The 15,321-nt window shown below is 35.9% G+C and overlaps 1 protein-coding gene and 1 long non-coding RNA gene across 2 annotated transcripts; one reads left to right on the top strand and one right to left on the bottom strand.

Annotated features, from left to right (window-relative positions):
• Window positions 1-335: 335 nt before the first annotated feature.
• LOC122585020 lies at window positions 336-3,008 on the top strand. Its single transcript, XR_006321640.1, has 2 exons — window positions 336-2,138; window positions 2,586-3,008. It is a non-coding gene; the product is annotated as an uncharacterized LOC122585020 (long non-coding RNA).
• A 3,350-nt stretch (window positions 3,009-6,358) lies between these two features.
• Window positions 6,359-15,065, bottom strand: LOC122601753 (beta-adaptin-like protein B). The gene is made up of 14 exons (XM_043774495.1): window positions 14,827-15,065; window positions 13,132-13,329; window positions 11,988-12,101; window positions 11,626-11,876; window positions 11,079-11,214; window positions 10,830-11,009; window positions 10,440-10,744; window positions 10,285-10,348; window positions 10,022-10,201; window positions 9,560-9,652; window positions 8,449-8,852; window positions 7,788-7,977; window positions 7,501-7,704; window positions 6,359-6,902 (listed from the first exon to the last, which is right to left on the bottom strand). Exons 1-14 carry the CDS (start codon window positions 14,911-14,913, stop codon window positions 6,603-6,605), a joined length of 2,706 nt encoding a protein of 901 aa, XP_043630430.1. The 5' UTR covers window positions 14,914-15,065; the 3' UTR covers window positions 6,359-6,602.
• Window positions 15,066-15,321: the final 256 nt, after the last annotated feature.

Here is a 15,321-nt window from a genome sequence, read left to right on the forward strand (position 1 = left end):
GACCCAAGGCGTGGGACTATAGATATGACGCTAAAATGTGAAACTTGCGTTGCTAATATGGCCGAGTGCCCTGGTCATTTTGGACATCTAGAGTTTGTGAAACCTATGTTTCTTATCGGATTTATGTTGCTCAATAGACCTTTCTATCGGTATGCTATCAGGTATAATGATTATATACAGATACAAGATTTATTTATTTTTGTCTATGTTTCTATATTTTCAACTCTGTTTGCATTCATTGCATTTAGGGTTTTTTTCTAAAATTATCGCATTTAGCCTTTTGCAATATGCATTTTTTTACTTTTTGTTTCTACTTTGAATCAAGTTTTCTTGATTTAGGTTTTTTTTCTTCATATCGTTTATTGTCAATTTTCCATGATTTAGGGCTTTTTTAGCTCAAAATTTTTTTTTACTCACCATTGATATATATATATATATATATAAACCATCAACAATGGCAGCAGGAGCACCAGCATAGTCGCCTAAAATTCCCAACTTTCAATAGTTGATTGGTTATCTTGAAATAAATGGGGGTACCTTTTAGTTGTCTATTTATATCGGCCTTCATTTTGCAGTCAGTATATGCTTTGATGTATAACAATTGACCCTTTTATATGATCCGCGAGCTGGTAAGATCGCCGGTGAGCTATTATGGACCCTTTCTGTCGCTTTCCTGTGAATATGACATTATGACCCCTTTTCGTCTGTATCTTTCCGATGTAACTGTGGATCTTTTTCATCAGTGTGCTTTTCGATGTTATGGAACTATGGACCCTTCTGTCACCATGTAAATATGGACCCCTTCTGCTATTGGTAATTTGATGTTTGTGTCCCCTTTCGCCAGTATACTTGTTGATGCAAGAATAGACCCTTTATATCTGACTTTTGATTGTCTTTACACCTTGAACGTGTAATATCATGATGATGTTCCATGTTCTATATATTGATCGATGGTTTGGTAGTTGTCTAATATCTCTGCTATGACATGTAAATAATCAGTCCCTTCAGTTAGTATGCTTTATGATGTAGATGTCCCTTTTTGCTGGATTGTTTTATGATGCAAGAATCGACCCTTCCTGTCAGCGAAACATATACTAATTTTGTGGTCTTCACATCTAATATTTACCCTATGCTTTTAGATGTGACCAACGGCTACTTTTTGCCAGTATGCTTTATGACCTGAGAATCAACTGTCGTTTCTGTCAAGGATTTAATAAATGGTCTTTAGATGATAGCAATCACTTTTGTGTCAAAGTTGTCTTATTTTAAATGTTTGACATGTAAACAGTCAACCTCCCTTCTCTTTTTCTGGAAGTATGATGAATTGATGATACAGTTGTCCCTTTTTGCCTGATGAAAGATTCGGCTCTTTATGTCAGTATGCTATCAGGCATAATGGTATGGTATTTATGTCAGACTTGTGTTATTGAAATATGTTCATGTGTTAATTGTTGGTTTGCCTCTAAATACAGAGGAGATGGACTCCGTATATTCACTTTGACGAGATTCACATTCTAGTTGGTGTAGGTCACCAATTACACTTTCTTTTTTTGAAAAAAGAAAGTATTCTCTGTTTTTTGTTGTTCATTTCATAATAAATTTGTTTATCGAGTGTACTGGAGGTTCTGGTGCAGCAATGCGTGCAGGAATTGTATGCTATCAGGCATAACGGTATGGTATTTACGTCAGACTTGTGTTATTGAAATATGTTCATGTGTTAATTGTTGGTTGCCTCTAAATACAGAGGAGATGAACTCCGTTTATTCATTTTGATGAGATTCACATTCTAGTTGGTGTAGGTCACCAATTACGCTTTCTTTTTTTGAAAAAAGAAAGTATTCTCTGTTTTTCGTTCATTTCGTAATAAAATTGTTTATCGAGTGTACTGGAGGTTCTGGTGCAGCAATGCGTGCAGGAATTGTTGGTGAGCTTCCACATTAAATCCATATAAAAAAGGATCATGCTCCAAAGAGTGTTTCGACCAGTATTTTGTGATCAGTCATCTGCCAGTCTGTTGAAAATCCATACTACAACCTTCGTGAGTAGTTTGGACTTCATCACGGGGTCAAAATATCTGATGATGTCTGCAGCAGTTCTTTTTAATCGATACAAAGCAGAATGTTTTTTGCCTGATAAAGGTTAGATTGTCAGAACACCACTTCTGCCTCAATGTATATGTTTATTCGATTTTGGATATTATATATAAAAAAAGTATTATATGTGAGTGGGTTTTGATTAGAAATCTGGCACCATTTGGATCAAAATCACATTGGAGTCAACTTAATAAGGCACGGGGTAACACCACCAAGCAAAGGTCAACCTCACCAGGGTATTAGCGGCGACGTCGCCGTTAATACTCTGACACTGACAGGGGCCCCGCTAATTTTTTCATCAGATTTACCATTACAAACATGGGTTCCGCAATATTAGCAGCGACGTCGCCGCTAATATTCTCCCTGGTGGGGTTACATATTTTGACCTGGTGGTGTTCACTCCTCGCTTAATAATTGGTCTAAAATCTAAATGAGCTTTCCTCTCATTACTAAATGAAACTACTGTAAAATAAAGATCGGGATTACCTCTAGGCACCTTGGACCAAACGGATCGAGCAGTGTTGAGTGTTGACACTTGAGATGGAGAAAATATCTCTAGAAAGCTAGTCTCATAAAGCATCCAAAAAAGATCTGACTGAGATTGAAAGTCATTTAGAATCCTTGAAAGCGAAACTAGTTCACTTACCAATGGAAGCGTGAAAGCATGCTGACGGCCAGTAAAAAAAGAGGTGATTAACACACTCTTAATTCAGGTAACATCAATTGCGGAGGCAATTTCATCCAGTTTACTTACCAACAGGTCAATTTGGGTTGTGTTTATGTAAATGGTTCAAATTATAAGCATAGCTTAAAAGTGAAGAAGTTGTTGCCCAAAGCCCCAAAGTCTATAATAATGCATATACTTATCTGCTAATTCAACTATATCCAAGGATTTAGATCATTATTGACATAGTATAATAATTTTTTTAATAAAGTCTAGAACTTCATTTTTTTCTCCTGTTGGAAAGAAGTAAATTGTTTGCGGGTAAAAAAACAACCATCCATCATGTCACCTGAACGTTCCAGTATCATTATTTTCAGTGCCGTTACTGATTGTATTTTATCCTTTTAAAGATTTATAGGTTAAATGGGAGTCCTTAAATGTGATTGTTTAATGTAAATTCATTCATACCCGCTTAAAGAGCCAGAGTAAGAAGTTAATACCCGTTTGAAGTCTCATTCCACTCAACCCTGTTTTCAAAACCATTAGTTGTTCCTGACTTCAAACTACACTTCAACAGCGTGATAGTGTTTGGTGTCTTAGTTCATGATTAGAGGTGGTAAAATGGATGGGTCATATGGGTTGGGTAATGGGTGAAAACGGTTGAGCTAGGTTGGTCCTACCCATAAACATGCTTCACGTGCTAAACATACTTGCAAAACATATGTAATTATGAAATATTATGACTTCTAAAATAACGTGATTAAGAATGTTTTATACATTTAAATTATGACTTTTAACCTATTTGACATGTTAGACACATTTGCTTTTATATAAACGTTGATAGAGACCGATTCGAGATGGTCAATCTCTCAAGAACATAGAAAGAAACAAGAAACTCAAACTAATGGGCGTTTAGTTTTGGAAAACACTCTTATTTTATTTTTGTATTTTAAGAAAACATAAAAAATAGAATACGTGATCAAATTATAGTTTTTCAAAATGTGTATCTAAGAAAACATAAAAGAATATTAAAACACTCTTTTCAAAATAGTTTTTCAATGGAAAATTAAACCTTTATCGATTTTTACTTTTCATTTTTAAAATTCTAGAAACCTAAAGCTACAAAACATGAGGGCGTGTTTGGTTGTAGAAAATGTTTTATAGTTTTTCATTTTTCATTTTTTAGAAAATAAGGAGTTTTTATTTTCTAGAAAACAAATAAAAATTTAGAAAACTAAAAAACATGTTAGAAATGTGAGGTGAATGGGAGGAATGAAATGAAAAATGGAAATGAAATTGGAAAACAAGAAAAAGATGTATTCAAATTATCTATGAAAAAATGAATAACATTGTTTTTGTTTTCTTGGAAAACATTCTTTGAAAACTATGATTATAACGTAAAAAAAGTAAAGTAAGGTAACTCCCAATGTCGTTTTCCACGGATTTTGGGTCCCAATACCGTCTTCGACGGTGTATGGGGATGTTGATATGTAGACAACCTTACCCTTACCAAATGTAGAGAGGCTGCTTCCAGGTTCTCCCATAGGTAGAAAAGGATCTTCAGCCTTGCTAGGCATGAGGATCGAATTCATGACCTCTGTTTCCAGAGGCATGAGCTCCAACCAATGCTCCAACCCAGTTGGTGTGTTTTCTGCAACCAAACGCCCCTTAATATTTTGTGTCCTGACAGATCTTGAGCCCTATATTAACTCTCCTGTGCACGGCCTTGCCCGATAATAAGAAGATTAGAACATGGCCTAGTGATCTATATGATTACGGTAATTAACCCATAGGATATTCAATATTAGTGGATAAAAACATTCAACTACTAAATGAGAAAAAAGTCCCAATTATCTGCATGGACTTAGGTCACGTATCAACCGTTTAACCCAATTTGGTTAACCCGTCAAAGTTAAAAGGTGACCCAAGTTGACCCATTTAGGGTATATGGGTCAAAATTGACACTTTTACACTATATGGTCGGTTGTACAAAAAGGATTTGCTCCTCCATTTTTCCCCTTTCTTTTCTAAATATGCCAAGTAATTATATATACAAAGCAACGTTACAAACTATTTTCAATGTTCAGTTTGACATTCCCAAACACCTAGTTAGACAACGAAAAACTCCTATGATATACATCAAATCCAACAAAAAAACAAATACAAATCAGTACTATATCTACTAACACCAATCCGACACCTATATGCCATAAAACCTTAACCAAATGATTTTCAACAAATAGCGTTCTTCACTCCATAAGCCCATGCCAAATCTTCACAATTTTAGCGATAGAACCCATAACCTGCAACCCCTTCCAATAGTCTATCCTTTCAATTTTCACACTGCGCATATAATCAATAGCCAACCAGTAACATACATTGCCCAGCTATGCCATTTTCCATTTGCTGAATTAAATCATGAAGCATCTTCAAACATATCGCTTTCTTTAATCATTTCTTACATAATTTCTTATCAGGATTTTAATTACATTCTAGATAATAATTGATTCCAAATGGCCAAGAGGGTTTGTTTCGGAACCAGATTTGCAAGGACGAGAACCATTCCCGTAGGAATCTGACAAACCCAAAGACAATTCAAATCTCTCCAAACCAAGCCTACCTTCACGGTTGGAGGAATTGATACAAATATTTTCTAACCAAAAGTCAATAATTGTATGGGCTAGTGGTTAGAAGGGACGATACATTGGACAACTCAAGAGATTGATAGGTCCACAAACTCAGTTCTAGACGGTGCGAAGAGTAGAAAGAAACATGTTAAGATATCTATACTTATGGAATCAATGATGAAGCGATGCAAGCAGTCACTTCTTTTATAAGATCGTTGACATTAAAGTGTACATATTGTTTAAACTTGTTTACTGGTTATTTTAGTTGAACACGGATGACTGAGTGCTCAGCTGGCAGTTAAGATTTCATACTGATGACATTGTCTTTAAGAATGGTTTTTCTGTTTTATCAAAAGCGAACGGTTTCATTACTCTAATTTTTATGCATATATTCGTGTAGTATTCAAAAAAAATTTGGACTGAACCTTCTAGGATGCAAAAAAATTTGGACTGAACCTTCAAGTACATAGATGGTGGCGAAGTGAAGATGATACTCTGTTTTGTTCAAGTTTTCTAACACATACATAAACACAAAAACAAAAACAAAACGAAAAATAATCTTAAAAATGAACCAAAAGACAATTTTCTTTCATATACGTACGGGACATGCCCACAACTAGAGGTGAACAAAAACCGGTTTCTACCCAACCCAACCCGAAACCGAACCCAAACATGTTTTTTGGTCAACGGAACCAAAACCGGGTTTGACCCAACCCGACCCAGGTTGAAACCGGTTTGGGGTCAAACTTTGATCGGTTATTGACCGGGTTTGACTCGGTTTTTTTGGCTAAAAACCGAACCCGACCCGATCTCAACCAGGTCTCTAACCGATAATCAAAAACGAAAACCCAAACCGGTTAGTAACCACCGGGTTGGGTCAAACCCAAACCGGTTTGGGTCAAACCCGGTTGTTGACCAGTTTCGGGTCGGGTTCCAACCCGGTTTTTTTGTACACCTCTACCCACAACGGTATGAGCACATAAAACAGATCCAATCAGCATCCCACAATATATATATGTTGCATTTCTGCCATCTCACTCTTCCCAATTCAGTACCACAGATATTACAAATCAACAAAATTCACCAAAAACACGGTGAGATAAAAACTTTTCATCACCAAGTCAGAACTAACTATGCCTATACATATACTAATACAGAAAGCGAAGACCCTGGGAAAGAAACCCAACAAGAAAATCCAAGATGGGGCCAACTGAGAAATCAACTCTTGAAGACGGTTTCCAGTGCTTCAAAAAATAGTGGAGCCATTTCAGGGTTCGGAGTTTTGATGGCACATTTAAGTCCAGGAACACCGAGAACTGCTGTAAGCTCAATCAAGAAAGGGACAGCTTGAGGAATTTTGGCTGATAAGTACAAGACATCTTGGTTGGCATTTTTACGCTTGGCAATAAAGAACATATTTGAAGCTGATAACTGTTCTAAGGTTGTATCAACATTGTTTATCACAATCCCTGGAATGTCTCTTGAAACCTCGTTGGAATCGGGCAATGACTTCCATGTCTGCAATCACAGAGACAAGACTTAGTTTTGTTTCACACAAGTTTCAAAAGAAAATCAGGTACACCTTTGACCTTTAAAGTCAAACGTAATTGATGCTATAAATTTGTCGTGATAGGACTCATGGCCAACAATTCTACTTTTAGCTTACATACAACTTAGATCATGACTATAAAAAGCAAACGGGTCACTGAATCTCGAATTATTTTACTTGGATACACAGCAGATAAACCACTGTTCTAGTGAAATTGTATGAAATTGACACCAACTGCCAAAAACAACTCAATTTTGGTAGGAAAAGTATTTTACATAATTACATTTCAGCTAGGATAGTTCCTATTAAGAAAAGCCAAGCACCATCATTCCAAAGTTAAACCATTTAATACTAAGATATTTTGATAGATGTATATGAACAAAAGCAAAACATCTAAAATTAGCCTAAAGATAAAGTGCATCTGAAGTGTGAGATCTAGAAGATACTGTACACCTAGTGATGATATACTAAAATTCATTTAATCTCCAAAGTCAAAATTTCGCCTTTATGTATTGTGCTTCTCTACAGAGTATATTTAAAAACCAAAAAAAGGAAAAAACATATTACCTCAAGGAAGGTGGTACGTTCCATTCTTCCATCCTCCATAAACAATGCAAGCAACGAGACTCTATCATTAAAGTACCACACAGGCTGTTGATTGTTCTTTACAGCAACTTGCAAAAGCGAGGTTGGGGGACCCGGTGCTATATTCTGAAACAGAACCATAGGAAGAAGGGTCCTTTCCAATGTTCCTGGTTGCACTTGGGGTACCTGATTACAGATATATGTCGTTCATTGACAAGATATAGAAATAGTAGATATACATATTGGAGTCAATACTCAATAATGGATACCTGGAGGGGTCCACCAGCTGCAAGACCAAATGTGTTCTTATTAAACTGAATCATAAATCCATCTAGTGGAATTTGTGTGTTGTTCTCAAACATTAAGCTGTAAAATATCTGACCATCCCTTCGTACCATTTGAGCACTGATTTCCAGACCTTGACCAGTTGCAGCTGGCAATAAAACTGGCAGTGGAGGCCTGCAAGGTAAGTGTTGTTGTAAGACAAAATTCCTATTGTTTGAACTCATTTAGAGGCAGCAAATTTCACCCCTTACTCATAAATCAGGCAATTTGCGTTATGTTTTTATCTCTATAGTCAAATGAGATGCTTTTCAGCTAAACAGAGAACAGGTCAACGGGTTGAAAGTCTCCGAAAGTGTATTCTTAATACATCAAACTTCCTTGAAAATTTATTCAGGAAACTAAACTATCATGTACATATATATAATATCATCTTGATAATCGCATTTCAAACGATTACTGCTTAGCAAACATTTTGAAATTTTAGCCAAAAATTTGTTTCAAATTAATACAACCTGACCAGTTTCAACCCAGGCAATAAAAAAGCCCGTTGTGACTATGTACCCAGCATACCCATTTTGCCATCTCTAAGTTCAATCATGTATTCTAACAAGCTGATTCTGATCTGCATCTGAGTGCCTAACTTACCCAGTAGGCTTTACTGGCTGGTCGACTGCTACAATAGCATTATCTCCACCAGCATCACCGTCAAGACCCATAAGATCAAGTAAATCTGGCACGGGAGCAGCAGGAGCTGATTGCTTTACTGCAGCAAACTGTGAGGTGCCTGAAGTAAGCGGCGGTGATGCACCATTATCAGCAACTTGTGCAGATGATGTCTCTGAATTCCCTCCCTCGCTACCTTCAGGAAACTCCTCTTCTTCTGTTTTCTGTAAGGTCCTCACACGTGTTACAAATGTTTCAGGGGGTTTGTGGTACACAGAAGACAAAGTAGCAATGTTGGCGAGCAGCTCATCAAGGAGTGATGAATCAAACTGATTTGAGTCATCACTTATCACTGGCTTTTCAGCTAAAACAACATCTTTTGCAGCCTGAGATATGAAATGCAGGTCATGATGTCAGATGGTAATAGCTTGTGAACTGTTATATTTAAGATATAGAAAATGCAAAAAACTGACAGTCAGCTACTAATATACATAAACGACACAAGAGACATGTAGACAAACATTCTACATCCCCTATAATTTCTCGTAGATGTAGCATAATGTGTGGGTTGGACAACTAGTGTAACCCGTCAAACAAGTATTTTTGGTACAGGTTAGAGTACGGTTTAGTTGCCCTTGAAAACTTTTTGTCCAGTTTTCTCCAAGTATTCATAAATATATAAATCTGAAAAAAACGAATACAAATATCATATTATCTCGGTATTGATCTACTATTCAAATAAAATGATTTAAAAGGTTTTATGAAATAAAAGTACACTATGGGTAACTTTTGCAGTCAAACACAAAAAACAACCCAAATTCGACCCACTTATAAGTATATGGGTCCAAATTTCCGACTCTAGTTTCTAGCATAAGTAATGATCACTTCATAACTGCTCGCCAGGTGATGCATACAATGTTGCAGGTTTTAACAAATTTAATTATGAAATTCCGTATATTTTGATTTAGAGACGATGGACATGAGATTTTTAAGATTTGAATTTTTGTATGTTATGGGTTAAAAGCAACATGGATGTTGAGTCAGTGGCTTAAGAAAATAATATCCAGCAAAATGTGAAAAACTGAAAACCAACCTCAGGATCTGTTGAAAGAAGACGCCAATATATATATGCCCGATCTCGTAGATCTGGATTGTCAGTCTCCACAGTGGCATTATTCAATACAACCTACAAAGACAAGAGTAGACTGTATACCTTGAAACTATACATATGTAAATAGAAATATATAAGTTTGAAAGATTCACTTGGCATGCTTTGATTAAGATATCGTACACTTAATATAGTTGACACCTTAAAGGAAACTGCCTGTTAAAGTTTTGAACTTTTGGGCATCTACCATTATCATAATCAATGGGTAAAAATTGAGGTTGATGTTTTCAAAGCAGCATGTCATGCCTCCATAAATATATCTAAAGATTACATCCTTCATTTCAAGAGGTCTTAAATACGATCATTCTCAAATAGACAAAGTCTTCTTGTGATTACTATAGATCACGTTTGCAATATAGCCCCATAAGCATATAACACGAAGAATACCTGAATCATCTGTTGGGGTCCCTCAGTTGGCTTCTTAAGAAATAGTTTGACAGTTGCAGTCAACAGCTGTAACTGGACTTGCGCAGGTTCTTCGGGGAAACTCTCCAAAAAGCTTTCAAGAAGTTCATCAGCATTATCAATTCTTTCTGCATATTCACCAATTATCCAAATCATGGATGCCTGAGAAAACATTAAGAAAAAAGTTTATTAAAGCTTGCTAAGTTTCTATCGTTGCACAAGACCTTTATAATTATCCACAATACCTTAGCCTCCGGTTCATCTAATGTGTCCAAACTCTCACAAAGTGTGGCGATGATAGATTCATAGCTGCAAGGAGAGATCCAATTAAGAGTCATATGTTATACTCACCACTTCTATGAGCATAGTGGAAAGACTGGAAACAATTTCAATAACGTACGTGTTCGGATATCTTCTGAAAATATCCTTGATCACTATAATAGCTTCTTGAACTACATAGTTAACTTTAATTTTAATCAGCTCAAGAAGAACACTAATGCAACGTTCAGCTGCTCTCTCTAACTTGATGGCACAACGCCCGATGGCACGCACAGCTTTTCTGACAAAATCTACATCTACTTCTGTGGCGTATTCTTTGAACTCCAACAAAACCTGGTCTATATTTCTATCTGAAGCGAGTTTAATCATGATCTCTAACTTCTCCATCTTCACATAGATGGGATCATTGTACTTACAAAAGAAGACCTAGAAAATAGGCAGTTTAGATGCTAACCTCTTCAACGACCAAGTCAACCAAAAACGCAGACGTTGAATCATTTCAGTATTATACCTTAATTTCATGGGCAAGGATTGTAGGCCGCTTTTGTACAATGAGGTTGATGTTTCTTAATGCAACATATTGAATCTCGGGTTCTGCGGAAAGCAATGTTACAAGAGGAGGAGCCATTTTCTTACACAAATTGCGGACAACATCGGGACTAGTGATGAGTTCCATTTGTTGAAGGATCATCTACGAAGATAATGATAATGATCAGGATCATGAAAAAGCAGAAATTTAAGATAATACAAAATAAAGTACCTTGACAGCTGAAAGAACTACAGCACAATTTGCATGTTGCAGCCTTGGAGTAACTCGTTCTACGATATTTTCAGCTTCACGGGCATCAGCTGCCTTGTACTTGGAAAGAGCATCTAATATGAAAACTTGACCCCACCTATATTATAGTAAAGAAAACTAAAAAATATATAAATGCACAGGTTGTGTAATGATCATAACAGGTTCAAGTGAAACAGGTCACTTCTAGTACTTGGTAGAAACGGTCGGTGCCAGATTGGGTTACCATGTGTCCTTTTTATATAATACGTTAATCATGAGTTTATATATAAAATGGTTACAAAAAAATCAAAATCTTTAAATAAAAACGAATTGGATGTTGTATACATTCAAATTGACTTTGGGTGAGTTTCACCTATTTGACCACTTCAAGTTTAAGCTATGTTATATAGGACCTATTTGAGATTGAACACAACCCAAAAAAAAAACATTCCAAGTAAATGGACTAAATTGTCACTTCTAATAAGAAAGGGACAAGCCATTTAGAGATGTACATAAGAAGAACACTCACTCGGTGCACTCGTTTAGAGCTGTAAGCAGCTTTGACAAAGTATGGGTAGTTATCTCGAAGATGGGTGTACTGCTGTTATCTTGAATTTCAGCAAGAGCTGCAACAGCATTTGCAACTACCATAGGATTATTGTCAGAGATTAGATCCTTGAGAGCATCAAGAAAACCCCTGTCTTCAACTAACTCAGCATTGATGTCATACAGTTTAGCAACACAAATAGCTGCTGTTTTTCGAACATAAGGATCATCATCCTGGTGATAAATAACACAAAAAACATAGCGTTAGAAAATTTCTAATACATTAATCATACTTTAAATCATTTAATAAATGAAGATGAACAAGATAAAAACAAGAACATTGACCTTAAGACACCTTTGGAGGGGATCACAAAGATATTCCGTAATTTTATCAACTCGGATGCATCCCATTGTTCGAACAGCCAAAGCCCGGATTAAAGGATTTGGGTCTTGTGTATCCTGTCAACACACATTTCATGCAATCCTCTTAGGAAGTAGTGCAAAAGATGTGCACCCTTGTTATTGCAACATATACAAGATGCAAATGCAAAGTAATTAAAAAAATAATGGGAAGTAACAAATGACACATTTTAGGAGTCAAGCAAAGAATTACAGAAGGCCTGAAGATATGTAGCTTGTATGCATAAAGCAATAAAGATGTCAAATAGTGATGCCAGTGAAACTGGTTAAAGGCACATACAATACAAATGGGAGATTTTGGTAATAGATACAAGCCCTGGGTATTATCAAACAAAGATTCAATCAACTTAGCAATTGAAAAAAGAAGAGAGCGAGAGAGAAAAGGGCAGTATAAATTTGAAATCATTCGCAGAGCTTATAAAATGTCCGATCTATACGTGTTCCATATATAGAAAAGGTTACTTTTTAGACTTGTCGACCATAAGCTAACGCCACAACAGTGAAATCCGCTAGACTAATTTTCCCTAAGTACTAATTGTCTAGCCAATCGAGTTCAGATATTTATAAACATGAATTAAAACCAGATATTGACAAGCACAGATATATACTAATTCTAAATTGTAAGGCCACTTGTTGCATAACTTGTCATTATTAAACATCCCCCAAACATTAAATGTGGTGTTCAACATGTTTTCATGGTGGAGGTTGTAATTTTCAACTTTTTATCACAAATTTCCCTTAGTAGGATTTCGAAGAATATAAGAAAAATGCAACTACCAAGAAAATAACAGATCTTTAATCGCACAGTCAGGAAACCAGTTGGGCTGGACCAAGAATGAAGCTCACTACAACTTATAAGATAGCAACACCTCTCGGCCTCAAAGGGTTTCAAAAAACATGAACAGCCTATGTCCAAGTAATCTTATGCAGAAGCAACTCATACGATATATTTCACTTGTTCAAGTATCTATAATTACTTCATGTCAAAGTTTGCCTAAACTGGTATCGACAACTCTATAAACGGAAACCACCGTGTGGAAGTGAAAACCAAATTTATCTTATTTCTTACCTTCACAAAAGTATTAACTGCGAGTATTGCCAGGTCAGGTTGACTCTTAGCATAATTAATGAGATACAAGTAGACAAGCTTCTTCAACTCTAAAGTTTCAGTCTGCATACAGTTCAAGACATCTGTGAAAAGTGAGGAAACATCCTTCCCAACCGTCATAGCTGCAATCACCTTCTTAACTGCATCCTTTCTCTTATCCTAAATAACAAAAAAAATTTAGATCAAATCAATGAGCTAAAGGTAACCCAATTTAGTCATCAATAAAATCAACTTGATATACAGTATCGGGCTGTATGCAATAAGCAGCAAGTATGATTTTTTTTTATTTGAATGCCAAACTATCCTACTCATACCCCTAAGGTAACTCGAATGCCTAAGATAAAACTTGGGACTTTCACAAAAATACTCGAATATATTATATATCCCCTTCACAAGATCTGGGCCCTAGTGGGAAACCCCATTGTCAGCAGCAAGTATGATGTGACACTCGCATTATAAGGCTTGGCCAGTTTCTTTACTTTCACATTTCTGATATAGTGATATGTTTATGTGATCTACATAGCAGAAAGTAGAAGTAAGCCACTCATGTCTAGGAGCCATCACAATCATCAAAATGTTAATGAAAGTCTATAATAATTATGTACAGGGCCAGTGATTTAAGAAAATCATGGAAAATCTACACAAAGTAACATAGCTTCAATCCATATTCACTTACTAACCTAGCGATCTTAAAGCTCCACTCATACAAAAGAACGTTACAAAAAGAAGCACACTTGATCTGGTTAATACATGACTTGATTCCGAAAAGAACGCATTTTAATTACCAGTTTATCTCACTCAAGTAATTTCAACTATGCTTTGTAAAAGGACTATTTATAGCGCTAAAAGGGCATGGAAGCCAGTGTCCAAATTATATAGCTGAAAGTTTAATTAATTTGCTGTTTTTGCTCCAAGATCCTGACACATACATGTGCCTCAAATCACATAAATGAAGCCAAAACACCCCAAAATGCAAAAGCTTTTCAATATACCAATACGTATATGCAAAGAGCTGTGATTGACATCTATGATAATTCAAAAAAATACAACAATCTAGTTCAACTTCCCTGTAGTTGCAATCGTTAATTACTTCTCTATGGATGAACTTAGAATAGTGCAGATAACTAGTGCAACTACACGTAATTAAGCCTGACGATGTTCCAGTTTCGCAATACCAATCCATCACACCTCGCAATGCACACCAGTACAGGCATTAAGAAAAGCCCGTTTCGTCTAAATTATGCGTGTTTTTACTTCACTGTGACATGTAAGCTAAGACTTTCGAACGACATACTCTTATGAAAAAAATAAGTCACAATTCAAGTTAGTCAAAATTTTGTTTTTAGATTGTATTAATCACATAAAGTCATTACATTACAATGTTTGAATAGCAAACCCGATTCTACTAAATACAACGTTTTGGGCCCAGAACAAACACTTGAAATGCATTCTCATCTATTAACTCATTAATCAAAATAACAGATCTGTCATTATAACCAGCGGATCAAACCAAATTTACAAAAATTCCGAATTCTAGCTAACAGGATATCGGATCAAATACATAAAAAAAAAATTTTATCATAGATCTATAGATATAGATAATTAGTCACTGTATACATCAAACATACGTGAATATATATATATATATATATATACCTTGTACTGAGAATTGAGTTCTTCTTTGAGTTCAGGTATTTCTCCTTTTTTGGTTGTTGAGAAGTACTTTGAATCATGGCCGCTCATATTTTAGCCGGATATCGGAATCGACGGAGCTGAAGACGATTTGAGAAAATCAGGACCGACTTAAATGTAATGAAAACGAAACGGGTTTAAAGTTAACCCGGTATGACGCTGATAAACAGGCTTGAGCCGTAAATGATTCGAGCGGAACAATGTTTTATAAATCGGTGTTTAATGCACTTTTGTGGCTTGGTAAGGGGTATTTTTAAAAGATTCTGGTGTTGGGTTTCGTTATTTCTTACGTGGAGAGGATTGGAGGTCCAGCAAATAGCTGGCTACAATTCTCTTCAACATGTCTGAATCTGAATCGAAACTAACTTTATAATAAAAAAATAGTAATAATAATGAAAAGGCCGGGTTCAAAAAAGGATAACCAGCGGTTGATTTAGATTGACCGCTAAACATATATTT

This window comes from Erigeron canadensis, chromosome 1 (assembly GCF_010389155.1).
Source record: "Erigeron canadensis isolate Cc75 chromosome 1, C_canadensis_v1, whole genome shotgun sequence".
In the NCBI taxonomy this organism is placed as follows: Eukaryota; Viridiplantae; Streptophyta; class Magnoliopsida; order Asterales; family Asteraceae; genus Erigeron; species Erigeron canadensis.

Excerpts from the sequence above, each read along its gene's own strand:
- LOC122601753 (XM_043774495.1), bottom strand. The coding sequence starts at position 14,913 with ATGAGCGGCCATGATTCAAAGTACTTCTCAACAACCAAAAAAGGAGAA. Across the intron at positions 8,853-9,559 it reads TTCTTTCAACAGATCCTGAG|GCTGCAAAAGATGTTGTTTT; the intron begins GTTGGTTTTCAG and ends TTCATATCTCAG. Across the intron at positions 7,705-7,787 it reads CAGCTGGTGGACCCCTCCAG|GTACCCCAAGTGCAACCAGG; the intron begins GTATCCATTATT and ends ATCTGTAATCAG.